Source organism: Botryllus schlosseri, chromosome 9 (genome assembly GCF_051294905.1).
Source record: "Botryllus schlosseri isolate E-star chromosome 9, Bs_hap1, whole genome shotgun sequence".
In the NCBI taxonomy this organism is placed as follows: Eukaryota; Metazoa; Chordata; class Ascidiacea; order Stolidobranchia; family Styelidae; genus Botryllus; species Botryllus schlosseri.
In genome coordinates this window covers 14,788,349-14,807,392 of record NC_137244.1, presented here as the reverse complement: position 1 = coordinate 14,807,392, position 19,044 = coordinate 14,788,349, and the positions used below count along the sequence as shown (strand labels likewise).

General features: G+C 39.9%; 2 protein-coding genes across 2 annotated transcripts; both read right to left on the bottom strand.

Annotated features, from left to right (window-relative positions):
• Positions 1-4,039: 4,039 nt before the first annotated feature.
• LOC145446735 (E3 ubiquitin-protein ligase RNFT1-like) lies at positions 4,040-8,889 on the bottom strand. The gene is made up of 8 exons (XM_080325090.1): positions 8,750-8,889; positions 8,113-8,354; positions 7,297-7,385; positions 6,871-7,036; positions 6,658-6,807; positions 5,954-6,025; positions 5,790-5,891; positions 4,040-4,540 (listed from the first exon to the last, which is right to left on the bottom strand). The coding sequence occupies exons 1-8, from the start codon at positions 8,775-8,777 to the stop codon at positions 4,358-4,360; spliced, it is 1,032 nt and encodes a 343-aa protein (XP_080181216.1). The 5' UTR covers positions 8,778-8,889; the 3' UTR covers positions 4,040-4,357.
• On the bottom strand, positions 8,866-19,026 carry LOC145446734 (glycoprotein endo-alpha-1,2-mannosidase-like). Its single transcript, XM_080325088.1, has 8 exons — positions 18,757-19,026; positions 16,915-17,089; positions 16,759-16,851; positions 16,506-16,615; positions 14,546-14,622; positions 14,118-14,315; positions 12,424-12,594; positions 8,866-11,589 (listed from the first exon to the last, which is right to left on the bottom strand). Exons 1-8 carry the CDS (start codon positions 19,024-19,026, stop codon positions 11,322-11,324), a joined length of 1,362 nt encoding a protein of 453 aa, XP_080181214.1. The 3' UTR covers positions 8,866-11,321.
• Positions 19,027-19,044: the final 18 nt, after the last annotated feature.

Sequence of the window (19,044 nt, the reverse complement as noted above, 5' to 3'; positions counted from 1 at the left end):
ATGGGTTATTAATCATCAGAAGCGCTGATTTCTCTTTGTTTCCCACTAGAAATAATCTAAAAGGCTTAAGTCGAATTATAAGGCTATGGGATTTTTGAGACTACAGTCGACACTTGCGCTGGTACATTCTACTAACCAGAGTTCCACAGATAATTTGGGTAGCTGAATTTTCTAGATTACCAGTCGGTTGTTTTATCTCGCTAAAGGCGGAGAGATATCCGATGGGCTTTGAGAGTACAGCAGCCCACATGAAGATTAACTGGAACGAGAGAGGGTATCATTTTCGGATTATTTCCCACAAGATTGTTTGAAACATGTCATAGGTTAGGGAAACGGGGATGTAATGGTGATAAGAGACACGCGAGCGTTCAGCGTGATCACGTGCAATTAATTTCTGATTAAAGGCGCTAATTCCGCGTAGTTAACAATCGCTATGCCCTTGACATCGATGCGAGTTCTGTTTACATCTTTAATCAAAGTGTATTTATATCTATGATTGATCGTCACCGATAGTTTGAAATCCAAGAATGAATCATGTGGACTTCCAAGGTTTAGCGGAATTGAACGGGGGTCGAAGGATTGCAACATACGACTTAGCACACAGGAAACGACGCACGAAACCACATACAAACCGCTAGTTGATAACAATAATAATATTCTGTTATTAATTGAGATTTAGGACTATAACCTCTACGAAAGTAGATATCAAAGTTTGAGAATGCAACTTTGAAGGCGGATGCTACTGCTCTATCAAGGTATCAGGCACACAACACGCATCCCACACAAGCATAAGCAACGCCTAAAAGCAAGAATTAATCGTGCTCTTCACCCAGCGATACAAGCGCCGCCATACCAAGATGCCGTTCTGGCAGTTATTCCCTTCGCGGTTTACTATTCACAATTTGATTTTGCACTTTTTCTTTGATAACCAATGCGGTGTAATAGCGCCAGCAGTGGTATGCGAATGGAGGAGAGTGCGTTATACACTACAGTACAACCATAGTGTCCTATATGGTGTCGACACAGGCAAATCTCACGCCTCAGTGAAATTGTATCACGTCACAATTTCCATTTGGCTACAGGCAATTTGACGGTCATTTTTGACCGGCTTGCCGAGCATTCAATTTGGTAAAACGGGCATCAATCCAAAGCTGACTCTGCACTGATTACGAAAATAGAAATTTTATTCCGCTCGTGGCCCTGGAACTCCCACAATCAGCCTCGAATTTTTCATTGTTATGGAGATTGGCATTGGGACGCAACAATGGTATCTGGATCTTTTTCTCTTGAGCTACTCTCTCGGTTCGCCACACAGCATTGTTACGTCCTGAGCTACTCTCTCGTTTCGCCAGACAGCATTGTTGCGTCCCAATGCCAATTTTCATAACAATGAAAAATTCGAGGCTGATTGTGGGAGTTCCAGGGCCACGAGCGGAATAAAATTTCTATTTTCGTAATCAGTGCAGAGTCAGCTTTCGATTGATACCCGTTTTACCAAATTGAATGCTCGGCAAGCCGGTCAAAAATGACCGTCAAATTGCCTGTAGCCAAATGGAAATTGTGACGTGATACAATTTCACTGAGGCGTGAGATTTGCCTGTGTCGACACCATATAGGTCACTATGGTACAACAGTGCTTTCCGTCTTTTGTGCTGAAGTCTTCAAGGAAACCGAAACATGGTTGCTCTCGTACTCCCAAGTATGGTATGGAATGTACTTTCCATACTTCCTTACTTTTCCGTACTTCGACAGTTTTGACAGAATAATGACAATGATCCTACTTTCGATTCGTCAAATTGATTACATACCTCAGACAATAGCTCACTGTCTATATAGGTAGGCCTACATATTCCAAATTGCGATTCATGACTCCCACACCCTGGTCGACATCTATTTGAAGACAACAAAGTTGCACAACGCGCATATGAAGTAAAATAATATTAATCATACTTAGTCTAATCTGAATATCATAAAAACGAATGATATCGACCGCTGTCGCGTTACGATTTGCATTTCGCTTATCGTAACTTCCACTCCGTAAACTACCAAGGGAGTTTTAGAATCGTAGAATGTAGAACTTAGATGAGTGTTTTTATCAATTTGTTGGAACTTTGAAATAATTTTCTACGCATTGATAGGACGATGATCATTGATCACGCAATGTCAATTTGACATAATCATCACTGTAATTCAAAAATATGTAGCTTGTTTTAGAATGACGTCATTATATGCCCGCCTCCAACACGCATTTAAGTTCGTGAAATCTGGTTATCTCTTATAAAAGAATGGACACCCTGATGTTGGCTATTGAAGCTAATGTGTGTCCCACAGATTGGCGAGGAAAATGGACATTTGATCCGCTGTTCCAAGATGATTGTAGAGATGTAAATTTATATTCTAAGATACATTCTAATGCAGTGCTTTCTAACCGGTGGGGAATGTAGGGGTTTCTGGTTGGGAATAGACTCACTTGCAAAAAAATATTTACATTATTAACCTCGTTTATTAAACGTTGGTATGAAATGCCGATTGTATCTCTAATATTTAGGCCAATCAGCTCATTCGCTATAATAAAATAATAAATAAATAACAAATAATAAATAACTATAATAAATAAACAAAGAATCGGTCACCGTAAATACTATTTTATTCAAATCCAAATTTTTCGACGGCAATAACTCCGCTTCCACTGGTTGGAATTGAACCAAATTTGGTGAGGACCGTTTCTATAGACGGCTTAACACTTTCATGGAGTGAACAGAAAATTTTCAAATTTTTTATTATTTATTTTTATATAATAAATAGAAACTTCCTTCTCCTGTAGCAAAGCGGTTATTGGCTGGAATTGAACCAAATTTTGTGTGTAGGCTTAATTAGGTAGCCTAACAATTTTATAAAGTAGCCGGTACGATTTGAGAAAAAAAGTCATATTTGAAGAGTCCTAATCTACATGCTATGGCTGTTGAACCAACGACGATTTCGAGGGTCCCAACCATTTGTTTTAAATACAACCCTACATACATTGCTACAAGCATGTCATGACGACTTATGAACTGAACATTACACACTCCCGTTCAGAATTCCGAAACACCACAAGGCTAGCGGTCGGCACTTGGTAAACCTAGCAAATTTTAGGCTTACCATACGTCCTCTTTTAAGAGGATTGATCCTCTTTTTTGAAAGGCTTCCACAGTGTCAAATAGTATCGAAACTATAATTATCGTTGATAAATTAACATCAATGGCGAGGAGCGTATAATTTCAGTACTCGAAAAAAATCGTCTTTTACTACTCGACTTGAATCATCAGATTCGAGTACTCGAATCATTGTGCCCAGCCCTAGTTACGAGTTGGTATACAGCAGACCGAGATAGCTGTGAAGGTAAACCGGTCCTAGGAACTGTATAAGTTGGTTATAATTGTCAGATTGACAGATTGGGCTTAAATTTATACAAGTGTTAATTAAGACTCGAAAATGAAATACGTTCGTTCGCTATTTCTTGTCTTTATTATTTTTGGCGTTATTAACGTTGAGACGGTGAGGCTGAGACGCGGCATATTATTTGTAATATATTTTTTGAAAAGATTGCTTGAACATGAATCTATGTAGAAATTTGCTGCGGTCTACTGAGGGGGGCGGCATTTTAAGCGATAGCCAGGGGCGGCAGCACATGCTGCTACGCCAGTGCTCGGAGGACGCCCTTTTGTCTTCTTTTTTGAAAATTTAGGTTAGATTCAGAGCAAATTGCGAGCGATATGCCGCAAATTTGAACAGAAGTGAAGCTCCGGCGGGTATTTCGGAGTGAAAAACGGTGATTTTAGCTCTGAGCGAAAAGATGACGTTTTTTTTTTTTTTTAGTCAACCGATCACAAAGTGGGAAAAATTCACCGGTGTTTGAGAATTCTTCTCCAGTTTTGCAAGTCTGAAATTTCTGAAAAAGTGTCCTCTTTTTAGATTTCCAAAATATGGTAAGCCTAAGCAAATTGCTACGCCTGTTCCTCAACCCGCAACCGACCTAGCCGAATCAATACTAAATTAGTACTATTGCCCGATCTCAGACACGCGGCAATCGATATATTCCAAGTTACAAAACCATTTCATTGCATGTTCAATATTTCAATGGATAAGCAACGTCAGTACACCGCCAGGTACATAATGTGTAATCTTCTTATGAACGACAGCAATCGACCTTCTGTAATTCTGTTGCGTCTTGTACATATAATATATTTATATCCTCGCCGCGCCGACTTTGGGAAGACCTGTTCCTTCGTCACTGAGAATGAGCATCTCTCCGCATGATGGCGTTAAAAAACGCACAGCACCAGCAAAGTAGCAAAATCTGGAAGAACTTTAGCGACTAGAAGAATTGTATCACATAATCCGTCAAGCCCGTTTTCCACTTGTTGCTGGAATTTGTGTACGTCTCGAATTGATTGAGGTGAACACCAAAAATCATGGAATTAATCGTGTCGGAAAGGCACCTGGGGCACTTCTTCTCGCTGTCGAACCAGCGGTGAATGCAAGCACTGCAGAAAATGTGCTGAAAAGTGAAGGAAACGATAGTCAGGGATCTTGTGAAGCGTTTGTTGTGTATGGTCCAGATGCTCCCTATGCTGTGGACTCAGAGGTAGAGCCCGACTGATATCGGATTTTTTAACGATAAAATCGATACGTAGCACCTACACCAATAACACCGATATATTTGACCAATATTCCAAAAACTATGGCGTCTAGACGAGTGGTTCTCATAAATTTTTTTAGTCACGTCTCCTGTTGATGATAGGGACAAAATTTCGCGATCCCCTTATCGCCATATAAAAAATATTAAAAGAGCGACCAGAATGTTTGCGATCCAACGCATAGTTTGATAGCATAGAATGTTATGAGAGACTTATTAAATAGGAAATAATAATGAGCTGGCTGAACCGCGCCCAGCGCGAAAAAAGTTCAATTGAATATTTTACCCAAAATAACTATGTGCACCTGCACCAGTAGCAGGAAACATTTAGATATTTTAGCGTTTTTGTTGTCTAATCTCTTCTATTACCCCACTTGATCTCAGTTCAAACGAGCCTGGCCACAAACTAAATCAAAATCGAATGGCGTGGTAGTAGCAATCTACAAAACGTGCCCAAATCGAGTCTTTTCGTAGAGGCTACATCGATGTTATTGAGAGCCGTTGTGATTTAAATCCTTGTTTCTTGAATTCATACATGGAATATGACACGACCTTATAGGGATATATCATAATAATTAACCTTGAATTAATTAAACTCATTCCGAGTTCAAGAAACATCATTTTTTCTCTCAACCGGCATTTACTTCAACAGTTTGGCAGCCATTGCTATGATTGGACAAGAAATATACCTGACAGGCGACATCTGGACACCTGTAATCAGAGGTGGGCAGTTACGAAGTACTTCTACTGTTTAGTAGGTTTACTTTTTAGTTACTTGGAAATCGCTAGTACTATTTGCACTTGAGAAATTTACAATGTCACTTCTACTTCCATTTGAGTACCCACGATGACTGCGTTTACCGCCTCTGCCTGTGAACTATGAAAAATATATCAACAATCACAGGTTATAGTTCTTTGCCCGCATGCTACCATGCTGGAACATCACAGAAATCGCCGACATTTTTTCCCTCTAATGGATGAACGCGATTTTTCTTTTCAAAGTGTGATAACTACTCGATTAATCGCAGGATTATATTCGCCGAATGGAAAGTACAACATCAAACGAAAAGGAGCAATAAAATCATATTCACATATGGCAAATCACCCATACCTTGCAAGAAAGCATCACTGGCTCAAGGAAATTATCATGACAGATGCAGCAAAGCCTAACTCCTTCCATGGTAGATATATCTTCAGGTCGGGCTGCCTGTAGCTACGGAACAGAAAATTGTACGTGTTGTGACTGGTCGAATAAGAATGCCAATAAAAACGTACCCGATACGCAGCTACTGTTTTGTACTTGAAGGCGTGGATAACGATTGGTAATAGCTTGTACAACGCTTTAAACTGGAAATCAAGTCACAATTGAAAACATTAGAAACCGGCACCAGCACAAAGGTAATTAATTTGAGTGCGTTGATCTTGATATGAATGGAATATATAATTGCCATGCGCAAATCTATCCATGCTCTTCTCTAGTGGTCGGCCAATACAACACTATAAAGCAGTGTCTCCCATGACACTTTCTCGATGCGTATGCATGCAATGTAAGAGGTAGGGGGGATACCAGATACCCAGGGATGTGGCTGTTGTTCTGGGTTGGTGACTATGCGTTACTACCTTATCACAACAATATATGGTATTATAATGTAACTAGTCAGTGATACACACAAGTGCGCAAGTCATATACAACGGTGCATGATTTCTGCTATAGGGGGTAAAGGAGTCGTATCCAAGTGTCCAGCCTTTACGTCCGACATGGTGTGGTTAATAGCTCCACACCTAATGAGAGTCAGTGTCCAGACTTGGTGTCATGGGAAGAACTGTCAAATAGTCTGATCGATGATTATTGGGCACACTGCCTGTGGCAGTGTATTGATGAAATGCTGAATTATCATCGTCAGAAAGGCAATTTTGGGGTTAGAGACGCTTCAGAACTTAGTAAGGCATTGAAAAACATCAGCACTCAACCAACTAACCTTCAGATACAAATACAAAACGGCCAACAATGCACAGATGATCATAGACACGGAAGAATCGCTTTTCAGCATGTACTTCACCCACTCTGGCGCAGGAAATACGCATCTCAATATCTGCGACACGCCTTCGATAGCCATAAAAACTCGGCCCTGGATTATAAAAAAAAGAAATCAGTCGCTTGCATCCGCAATGGTCCACCGTAACGAAATCACCTGGTTCTGATGAGAGACCAGCTTGCCCGAAAGTAAAATAACGAAAGATTTGAAGACGATCGTACTATACTTGAGAATGAAATCCATCGTCACTATCATGAGTAATGACGACCAAAATCCGCCTCCGATATGCGGCCAATACGAGTGATTAAATATTGTCATTAACCTGCAAAGGCAATGATGCATTCGCCGTTCTTTTGCTAGTTTAAATTAGATAGCTCGCACATTATTTTTACAATCTAAAAACGCATTTTATGAAAGGATTCTATGAGCCTTTAGACATGAAGCGATAATCAGCCAGTTTCTAATACCACTGCGACAACCAACAATTGTGAAGTTTCGATAACGATAGTATAGATGAGATATTGCTAAAGGGCGAATATGTCCTAAAAGGGGAAACACAGCGTATGATATGCAGACACTTACCAATGATTTTCTATCAAAGGATAGGTAAGGCACATACATCCGACAAGGTAAGGAATCATCAAAAACGTTTTTGCATAGGACTGGTTGCGCTGAGAAAGAAACAAATACGATTTCAGAACATAGATACAAGCTAGTTCGGTCAGGATGGTTGATATGGTCGTGGTCATGAAGAGAACCGATAACCAGAGTTGGTCAGTAACGAAGTACTTCTATTTTTGCAGAGTACTCATGTAGTTTTGTCTACTTGCCGTGCTTACTCGAGCCGATATGTTTGTCAAACTACTTCCACTTTTATTTAGCGGATTTTGAACCAAACCACTTGCCTTTTCACGTTTGGATTTGTTAAGTAGAGAGTAGTCGTTCACTTTAACGGGTAAAATTGGCATAAAACCGGGAAAAACAACATTGCACCACAGTAACTCGATATTTATTCGAAAATCGCACCATTTGTAGTGTTAAGTCATACGCCTCCGTATGGAAAATGCATATTTTAATGTCGAAATTATTCCCTCAGATTGACTACAAACAATTCTACTTTTAAAACCACATACTTGGTTGAGTACTTTCATTTATACTCCCACATGAACTCTCTCGAAAATTGCTAATACCACTGGCAATTGAGAAGAAATTTACGTCATTACTGTTGCTTCTACTCGAGTAGCAATGTTGACTATTATTGACCCCACTGAGTAGCACTCGGGTAGGCTACCGAACGTCCGTGATTAGAAGAATATGAAGCAAAATTTTAATATGGTTAGTCGCAGACACCCGACATGACATTGAACAAGAGAAAAAGACAGTAATTAAGTTATTTACCATCAATTGCGACTGTTTCACAATGAAATCATTGATTGCATCGAATGCCAGCGTGAAGGCGATGAAGACCGCTATTTGTAGAACGTTTCTCAGTAGAACGCTCACGATAAAGAGTAGTATTAACGGCGCCGCTTGCCACACCAGGGACTTTTGAGCCGCCCACGTGTCTTGTGTGCTGAGTTCCATAGGGCTGTCTTTTTCCGTGTTCTCATCTACGTCTACTTTGATTTTGTCAGAGTTATCTGAAAATATTTCAAAAGTGTACGGTAATATGAAATCAAACAGAAGATTGTTGAAACTCAAGCATGCATGCACTCAGAAGTAGGTTAGTTTGCAATATCATAGCCACAGGCAGAACCTGCGTTGGTCAATATCTAACCGCAAAATGAACACATTAACCTATGGCGCATAAATTAAATGAATCCATGTTTCAATAAGCATTGACAGAGGGATTCAACAGTGAAATTTTGTTACCTCTGAACAAAACTCGAATCAAAGAGCACATTCAAAGTAGGATTAAGGGTAATCTTGAGCATAAGATTTTCTGTGGGTTACGATTACAAATCCAGTATACAAGAGTGAGATACACCTCGATACACATTTCATCCAGAAACACGCATGGAGGGGGCAGGTTTACCTTCTATATCGCGATCATCTTCGACCATATCTTGAATCGACGAATTTTCCCGGTCCGCGGTCGCGTGGATACTGATGCAAGCAATTACTTAGGTAGTGGATCATATAAAGCTAGTGTCTGCAAAAAGAAATTCGTTGATGTCACAAGAGTTTATAAATCCTTACTGTTAATTTCTAGTATTTTAGTTCTCTAGTCCGACATGACAATACTGGTGAAAGGTTGTGCTCAGAAATGGTACAGAATTATTGTCAATCAAACTCCAGCGTTCCAGTTCCTAATTCAGCATTCATCACAACTATCCCCATATATCTAACCACCAGTACGTGATCAAGGCAAGCCTGTTTCATGGGTAACCAGTAACCGCATATCAATCAAGTACCAGCGTAGTAATTGCAGGCCAATAACGAAAAGCAAGAATTTGCGGCATAACCAACCACCAATGCACTGCATGGCAACAGAAAGTCCATAATTTTCGAACAGTCAGGAGATTCAATAGCTAAGGATGTTAATGACGAGAGCTAGCAATAATAAATACTAACAAGATAATCATGCTAAATGGTATGTAGAAACAACATTTATATCGTGGATGGGTTGCATTTAATAATAAAAAAATAGAAAGAAACTTCATGTTTATGAATTTCTTCCCATTTCACCATCAACACTGACGGGCATGGTAAAAATACATCCATTCCATAGCTTCGGCACTATCAATAGTTCTCATTATCTCACTGTGGATGCTAATATGCAGGCTCTAGTTGAATGGAATGCATCGAATAATGTCAGTCATTAACAACACTGTCTGTGAAATGAGCAACTTACAATCCATAGACAGAAATTCAATTGTAACAAAATTGCCGATTTTGAACGGAAATGAATTCATCTTTCAGAGAACTTATCAAAAACTGGGCCAGCAGAGACATCTCACTTGGGCCCAGTCATTTAAATTAAAAAGAATTACAATCAAAATCGGAATATTTGAAGCATATCCCATAGAATGCCTCGTCGACATTAGCTTGAAATCGCATAGGATTTTAAATGCATAGACTACCATAAAAGCTACTCAAACAGTACGAAGAAGCCACAGTAAAAAGATACTGCAAGATAGAAAATCCACTGGGCCGCATTCAACAGATACAGGTCCTGTACTGTGTACAGCCATCTGTATCGTTTGAACACAGCAACGTTAACATATGCATGCGACTATGAAGGATGCACCCTTCAACCAGAAGCTGAAATTCAAGATCGAACCCAATCGGCAAGACTTCCGCTTCAATTTTAAATAGGCGTCGATTCAAGCATATCCAGTCATTCATATATTGCACTTTCAAACAACACTGCAGAATTTTTCGCATTAGCTTCACTATAAAAAAGAAAGAAAGGCAATCGGCGACATCTTGCTCGTTTGACGAATGTGAACAAAAGCTAGAAAATTTACACATCATTGAATGCCCACCAATTAATTGTGCGGTATGTGCAATAGCACAATACACATATACACACTAAACATCGCGATAAAGAAGACATATTGTAAGGTTTCCATATTTTGGTAATCTGAAAAGAGGACACTTTTCAAAATTTTCAGACTTACAATACCGGAGGAAAATCCTGAAAAATTCGTGGTCGGTGGACGAAAAAAAAAGGTCAGCTTTACAGCTCAGCTGCCGAAATAACCGCTGGAGCGTTACTTCACTGCTGATTTACTGTATCTCAGTCGGATTTTGCCCTCAACCGAAATTCTCAAAAAAGGGGACATTTGGGTGTCCTCCGAGGACGCCTTTAAAAAACTCAAAAAAGAGGACAAATCCTCTTAAAAGAGGACGTATTGTAACCCGAACATATTGAGTTCAATACCTCACAACTAAAAAGCATAGAAAAAAATTTGTGTTAAGACCGAAATCTAGCACACTTCCCAAATGTTTACAACATAAGCAATGCATTCAGGCCTGAGGCCCAATGCTTGAGAGTAGTTCAAAATTATCAAGAAAACCAAAAACAGTCTGCACCCAATTCATATTTCGCATATCTAACCACCCAAATCTCTACCAATTCACAGTGCATGACAACGATGCAAAGGTAAATACAAAAAATTGCTGCATATATCCGGAGGCGGTCAGCGTTGGCACTCAATATCCTACTTAATTTCCGTAGAAGTGTAGAATGACATTGCAATGTGGTGCAATTTTCGAGACTTGAGTATGCCTTGTAAGTAAGCAACACCTACTTGAACACTCCCAAAAAGTGGAAGTACTTCGTTGCTGACCAGTAACCAGTAACCACCTCCGGCTTTGATCAATGATTACTTGGGAGTCAAATGTATAAATTATCACACATCCTAGTTTGATCTCGCTTCAAATTTGGATTGTTGAATATGAGTAGATTTTAACATTTGCACAGGAAATTCCTTTCTACGGCAGCAGTCAAGAGTCAATCTAGACATGACATTTGTCAAAGAGGCACAGCGATTTAGAATCCATCCAGTCTTCATATCCATTCTACATTACTTCACACAAACACAAATCTCAGCGTGTTAAGCTCCTCGATTTGAAAAAGCACCGTCCATCTGTAGCAACAATCAATCCTTCGTTTCCGTCCTCCAAGAGTCCGACCACTTCCGGGTCAGCTCCAAATAAAAATCAGGTCCTTTCGAACCGTACGTGAGGTACGGATACCGCCCCTGCCGCGACATACCGTCAGCCGGCTCGATTTGGGTACCCTCGTGCCATTCGTTGAATGACGTAATGGATATTATCTCTACCCCGTCGCACGAGGTGGCGGCCCGCCATCCTGATTCGTAGTATGCTCCGTTCTGTCGGTCACGCGAATTCCCTTTGTTCCAAGGTCTGTCAAAAATAGCGATGGGTATATTGAGATTTGAGACAAGCAGATCGAATAGATGAGGGCAAAAGTTTAAAATTAGCTTTAGTCATTATAACTATCATAAAATAATAATTTACTGTCATACAAATGTAATACGAATGAATAGTTTATTCCTATTGAAATGAACATGAATATTTTTGGCTGACGCTCGCCAGGAGTAATCATCAGCAAGTAGGAGAGAATTGAGAAGACCATTGTATAATATCAACAATAGTATCACAAAATATGACGTCACGAACTCAGACTGCATTGGCCTATTTTGATAAAAGTCGTCTCCATGGCACCCACATGAAAATGTGAATGACCTTTCCCAACAACCCGAAGTCTGTCTTCTTTTACTCACGAAGAGGATTATCCAACAGACGTTGGTCAATGGCAGAATTCACGGCTTTTGCCTGTTCTGAGTCAAGCTTCAAGGGATGAGTCAAGGGTGAGCTTTTCTGTGAACGTGATGTACACGCCCTAATAAATCTAGGGAAATACTGGTTTATGTCTTTACATGATATGACCGAATCACATATTCTTAGTAATACCTCTCCATTTCGATTGCCTGCAGGATATTTCTAAATTTCCCATTAGCAGTGCAATGAATGCACGCTGGATTTAAATCAGTACTATTCAGAGGCTGAGAGCCTGAGTGTTTAATTGAATGTCTCGTCAAGTTATCTAAACTGTATGATTGAGTCATCAATAGCAATTTGACAACAATTCTAAGTTCGACAGCTGTTAACAGTTGATGCAAAATGGGTTATTTGGTAATCTCTTTGGTAAAGATTTTAAAACAAAACAGTGTTTACCTGACTCTAGTATCATCATATCCAGGTCCCACGCTTGGTATAAACAGAAGTTTATTACGGCTAGCATGCAGGGCAATATCAGCCCATTTGTTGCGCCTACTCCCGAAGGAGAACCCATCAGCTGCAAAGTATGTGTACATTCCATCAAAGCCAGACGTGGTGATGTGATGTCTGGAAAACAACAGTTGAACATTTACAATCAAGAAAATAGATGACGCCTTCAAACCATCTGGCCTCATGTCACCCTGGGAATGATAGCCGAGTGAAACATGTCAATCAACTAATCGTAAAAGGTCTTGTGGAAATTATTTGAATGTCAGCTATCACTTGGCAATGTTTTGTTCGCTTGAAAGATTATTACCTCTAGATGGCGGGCCAGAGCTAGTTAAGAGCAGAGATGATCAGTAATGTACGTCTACTTTTTTGGAATACTCAAGTAGAATTTACATACTTGTACTACATACTCGAGTTACATTTTAGACTACTTACAATAGGCAAAACTGCTTCCTTTTCACGCTTTGTATTTTTAAAGAGAAAAGTTTGGTAATAGGTTTGCATCCCATAAAATCATAGGAACTAGACGAAACAGCCCCTATATCACGGTGACTGAATATATCTTTACACATATCTATAGTGTCATTGGTAGGGCGATTGTTTTACCTAAAAACCGAAGATTTTGTACTAGAAAATTAAAATTTTGACATTTTTGACGTTAAAAAACTTGATTCAGACAAAATTTTTAGGCGTTTTTGCACAGAATGTTAGAATTGTACTACTTTTCTTCCTTTCTGGTTGGAATTGTCTGTCCCTATAAAGTAGCTTGGCCTGAAAAAAACTTTTTGACAAATTTTTACATGAAAAAACTTTATTTTAACGAAATCTGGACCTATGAAGAATTGCAGCAGTTACATTCCGCATTATGGTACAAATAATAAGCAACCTACCGTTGCCGGAAAATCAGTTGGGATATTGCGGTACGTTGAGAATAACACCATGGGAACGTATTTGTTTCATTTGACCGTTTATGATACACAATGAGTAGACAATGGGCCATCTACAACGGTAGGCTTATAAAGTAGGCTACAAGCAGTGAAATGTCAGATGATAAGATCACCGACAGTGCAAACATGTACGATACCAATAATAACAAAATGCAGGTTGCTAAAAAATTGTGACTTAGTAAACAATCTTGACAATGTTTTGACCTAATGCTACAATGTTGACAAAATTTTTACTTTTTTTGCAACGTCAAAAAATCGCCCTAGTCATTAGTTAGTTAGTTGGTTGTGTTAGTCAGGAGAATGGTCCCTTCCATTTTGAAAGTGGCCAATCCCAATCCCGGTTTACTGCCAGAAGCTTTCGACCCGTGTCTCATTTACTAAATCAACTTGTAGAAACTGGTTACGTCAGTAGGCCTACTTTTTAATCCTTAATACTCTATTTCCACTTGAAGTAGCTTACACGTGTCTTCAAAATCGCTGCAGCTCTACTTGAAATTGAGTGGAAATTTACGGCACTACTTGTGCTTGTGTACCAACATTGACCCTATCTGATTTGATGATACCATTGACCTATATGCCGCCACACAAACCCAGTTAGAAGTGCTTTCATTACCCAATTTTCAATATGAACCAAGTATATCGCCGATTTGCATTTCAAGAAAGCAGTTGTCCCACACGCGCATCAATACTTACAAGTGGCTCTGTTCCACAAGCAAGCCTATAACGAGACAGTCGTGATCTGTATTTCTAATCGAGAGGTCGCCATGCTCTGTAAACGCTCTTTGCCATTCTCTTGCCTCAACTAGATACGAATCGTATACGTAGATCAACGGTAACGTCTTGCCACTTTTCTTGGAGTGGTGCCGGTAGAAGGCCGGATGAGTCCCATACCTTCAAACGCGAGAGATCACATGAGCGAAACTGTCTCATGCTTTTACTAATTGAAAAAAATATAAAAGAGGTTATGAATCACTCTACAAATTTAGAGGTCTCGCGGACCCCCTGAAAATGCTTCGCAGACCCCCGGTTGAGAACCACGGAACTAAAGGAACAGCATAGGTCTGAAATTTCAATGCAAGTCGAACACTGCTGCAAAGTTTAACACCACATAGATTGCTCACTTGTCCACAATGTATTTGATGTCTCTCTTCATTGATTCCGCATTTCGGCCATTGTATGTTTCAATGTGAAAACAGACCTAGAAGAACAGAAGAGTCGGATGTGACTGAAGTTTCTTTGATTTTTCACGGCTTAATGAAACAGCACAGGTTGCACCAGCTGTGAGGCAATTGTAACAGGTAATAAACAAACCTATGGGGATGCATAATTTCCAAGTACATTTTTTACATTAACACCTGATACTCCAGAGCAGGGGTCACCAACCTTTTCGCAACCAAGGGCTACTTTTGGGTACTGATTGAAGCGACGAGCTACCATTTACTCCCGCCGTTTACCCGTACCAGACACAATTTCCGCTTTGATATTCATAGCATTGGGCAGATATCGCATAGCGGTAAGACTTTTAAGAGATTCTTTTAAATCAAAACATCTCATTTCAACCAGCTAGCCACTAAGACTTTTTAAGAAATCAGGAATTACTTCGCACCTTGTTTATATAAATTATATAATAACTGTAAGCTCAGATTTTAAAATGAATCTCGTCACACGTTATACTGGACATCGTGTTATCTGTTTCTAAACCAGTTAGTGGGAAGCCTGGCATTGCATGCTCTCAACTAGTGCGCTGTACTCTGGTATGTAACTTACACTGCAACTCTGAGTGAGTGTTCCAGATGTGCATTAGTGAGACGTGTTCTGTGTTTGTTATTTGATGAATGTCATGTCCGCAAAGGCTGATTCACAACGATAAGTTGAACCAAACATGCTTGCAACCTTCATAGCTCCTGCGCATTCACCACTGTACTTTTCCGTGTCCACAAGGCACCAAATGTTAGCTGCAGCCTTATGGGCTTTGAGGTGGAGGTGATTTTGCAGTGGTACAATTTCAATCTCTAACTGTTCAGCATCCAGACATGACAGATTTCATTATACCTGACAGCAGCATCGATTACAGAAAGTTAGAAACATGGTACTATAAATTGCGTTAAGTGTAAGAGAGACAAGCTGTGTCAAAAGATGCAATACACATTGGGCATACTGCATCTGCTAGTACGTCACCGCCATTTGCTACCGGATAGTAATGTTGTTTACTACTTTGGCATTGTCCGGGACGTCGAGCTACCATAACGGACCCCCCCCCCCACCCTTTCAAGAAGACCGTGGATGGCATGCCGTCATATCGCCTGTATGGGCAGTACGCCGTAGGCCTATTCTACGTCTTCGATATCTTGTTATTCTACTACATGTTGGTATATTACTAATTGTAATTGGAATTATTTGATAGCATCATTTTAAGTGTTTATATATATGTATTGTCATTTCTAAGTCACATGTTATAGTGTGATTTAAGCAACAATAGCTAAACCACTCAATTTATATATTTAAAACCTCACTGGTGATAATCTGACGATTATTGGCAAATGCTGCAATTCGATCTATTTTTTGAACAGGCTCGCGGGCCACTCATCTGGTCCTCGCGGGCTACCTGGTGCCCGCGGGCACCAGGTTGGTGACCCCTGCTCCAGAGGTTTCGGTATTGAATTTGGTTCAGCATTAAGACTCAACACTACAACGCTACTACTAGAAAGGCCTATTCCATGCACTCTGTTGGTGCAGATTTGCAGACTAAAATGAACAGTCTTTCTTCGGGAGGCCGACATGCGTTTACGCTAGTCATGAACCTGTGGCCTAATGTCAGTAAGCATTTTTTCAAACCTACATCAACATTGCATTTATTCGTGATTAATACTCAAGAAAAGGTTATTAAGCACAGTGTCATACGTCGTCTAAGTCTCAGCTCTGAATAAGCCATTTTCTCAGTGACCATGGTAATAAACTATAATGATCTAAGGCAGAAACCAATTATCCTGTTTAAAATTTGTTTAGAGGGATGGGGCTACTGACGAAGTAGCTCCTACATTAGAAATCGGCTAACCAGTAACCTTCCTTGCTAGAACTTACCTTGACATTAAATTCGCTTGCTATGTCGAATATGGTAGCAACGTAACTTTCAACGGGTTTACCATTCTCGTCAGCTTGTCCAGGAGGGTACCAGGATAATGCCAAAACACCTGTGAGAGCAAAATCTCATTTTTAGTGTAAATTGAAAAGTCAGTGTAGATCCAGTAACTGATTACTACTTGTTTATGCACTATCTACGACTTAAAGCTGAGTAAGAAGATAACATTGAAAATTGTGTGGTGTCAGCACCTACCGATACCAGCTTGCTGGAATTGTCGTAGATGACTTCTCGTGATTTCAACATCCAACGAGCTATACGGTCCCAAACGAGGATAAAACGAAGCCCCTGGGTAACAATAAATGCAAAGTAAAAGATAGCCTATAACCATTTCAACATGTCTGCACTTACCTACGTCGTCTGGAGGCTGATGTCTCTTCCCTGTCGGATATTGAGCGGATATTTTTGCGTTCCAATGGGGCAGATAAACATGATTCCAGTGAAAGTATTTTCCGTCCACGTCAGGATTACCATACCAAGCGTAATAAAATGCGTGCACGTTCAAATTAGGATCGCTGTTACTGTTCTGAAAACGCAGGATTCGTATAAACGTAAATTTTGTCGTTTTAGAAAAATGCGCGGCTAAAAAGCTACTTTATTAGTCCATAGCGTGATATGACTAGAGCGTTGGCTAGAACTAACACAGGCATGAAATTGTGCATTCGCACTTTGACATTTGGGGCAATTACCCAATAGATTGTGCCAGTTGGTTCGAAATTTGCTTTTGTCAAATTATAATGATCTGCCTTTTGCCTCTGCGACCATGATTTCGGATGGGCAAGGAGCTTGCAACTGCTAGAAGACCAGTCACTTGCGACGGCACCACTATCCTGTACGGATATAGTTTTTGCCCAAGTTTTGGCTCTAATCCGACTAAAGAATTGTCACTAACTCAAAATGGGAAAAGGGTCATCTTTCTGACTTAGTATATCCTAGGGTTACCATGTGTCCTCCTTTAGGATTTGTCATCGTTTTTCCGGTTTTTGAAAATGCCGTCAGAGGACGCCCATCTGTCCTCCTTTACAGCTTTTAGAGCTAAGATAGGGGATAGATTCGAATGAAAATGGGCATAAATGACGCTGAATAGGAAATTCGTGGTTCGAACGAAAGTGACGACATTTTATAGTCAAAGAAAACCTGTATTTTTGGAGTTGAGCAGGAAAGCTGACCTTTTTTTAGTCCACCGACCTCAAAGTGGGAAAAATTTACCATTTTTTTCAGGATTTTCCAGTATTGTAAGTTTGAAAATTTTGAAAAATTGTCCCCCTTTCCCGATTCCAAAATATGGTAACCCTAGTATATCCTGCAAATTGTCAGGTTATACTATCAAAACATAGCAAGCTACGGTTTAGCAAAGGTTCGAAGTTACAACGCCCCAGCGGCACCAGTTAACGACACATCTCTCCAGGAACGAAGTGACGTGACAGTTGAATAGAAACCAGTGATTTCATACCGTAGCATTGATCAGTCAGTTTCATTGAACTTCCAATTATACATGTGATTTGTGATGTCGTGTAATACATGGGTAGCCTACAGGACAGAAATGTGAATGATTATTATCAAGGGTGATTGATTGGGCTACTGGGCGAAAAACTGGGTGATGTACCACGATGGAAGTGATGAAGACGGAAATGGCCTGAAACACCTTGAAATATCACGCTTCATGTCTGGTCCTGGCGAGATCATGGATAGCATTCAGCATCTATACATTGTGCAAAGTTCAATCCTCTCTCTAGCAGAAAATATATAAAAAGTTACAAATACGACACTTAACAAACTGCAGTAGACTCGACTCGAGTGCGTCATCTTTTTCAATTCTGTACGACCAGCTTGATTTCTCAATTCAGGAAAATCCAAATAATCGAATATTTCTTTCTTCTCATGAAATGAATTAAGACCCAAAACATGTTATTTCGCTACAAAATTTGTTACTAGTCTATTGATAAAAATGGTATTTGAAAATAAAATATCAACGAACCTAAGTTCCCATATGTCACTACTAACGCAGAAATTCGGCGTAATGAGTTGAGACAAGTAATTTCGCTACAAATCCGTTACGGTACCAGTCTATCCATAAAAAAGTAATGGAATGGAAAAATATCAACCAAACAAGTTCCATACGCCACCAGTAATTCAGGCTATCAAATATCAGTAGCTTTTACTAAAGTAGAACTATTCAATTAGCCTACTGACCCGTTTTCCTCCGAAGCTCTCGCTATTTTCCGTGTAGGAAGGTTTATCGTCAACCGGTAAGTTGTTTTCCACATTGTCGATCTTGTCAAGATCTTTGTGAAGAAATTTGTCAATGAATTTCAAATCCGGAGTAGTCCCGTGTGTCTTCATCGCTTTCTTGTATTCCTTCTTTGTCGGTTGCGAGTTCAACAATTTGGCACCAATCAAGGCCATGATCGATAGCGACGCAATGAAAATTGCTATCTTCAAAACCCTCCATGGTCTGGGCATAATTACAGTGCTAGATCG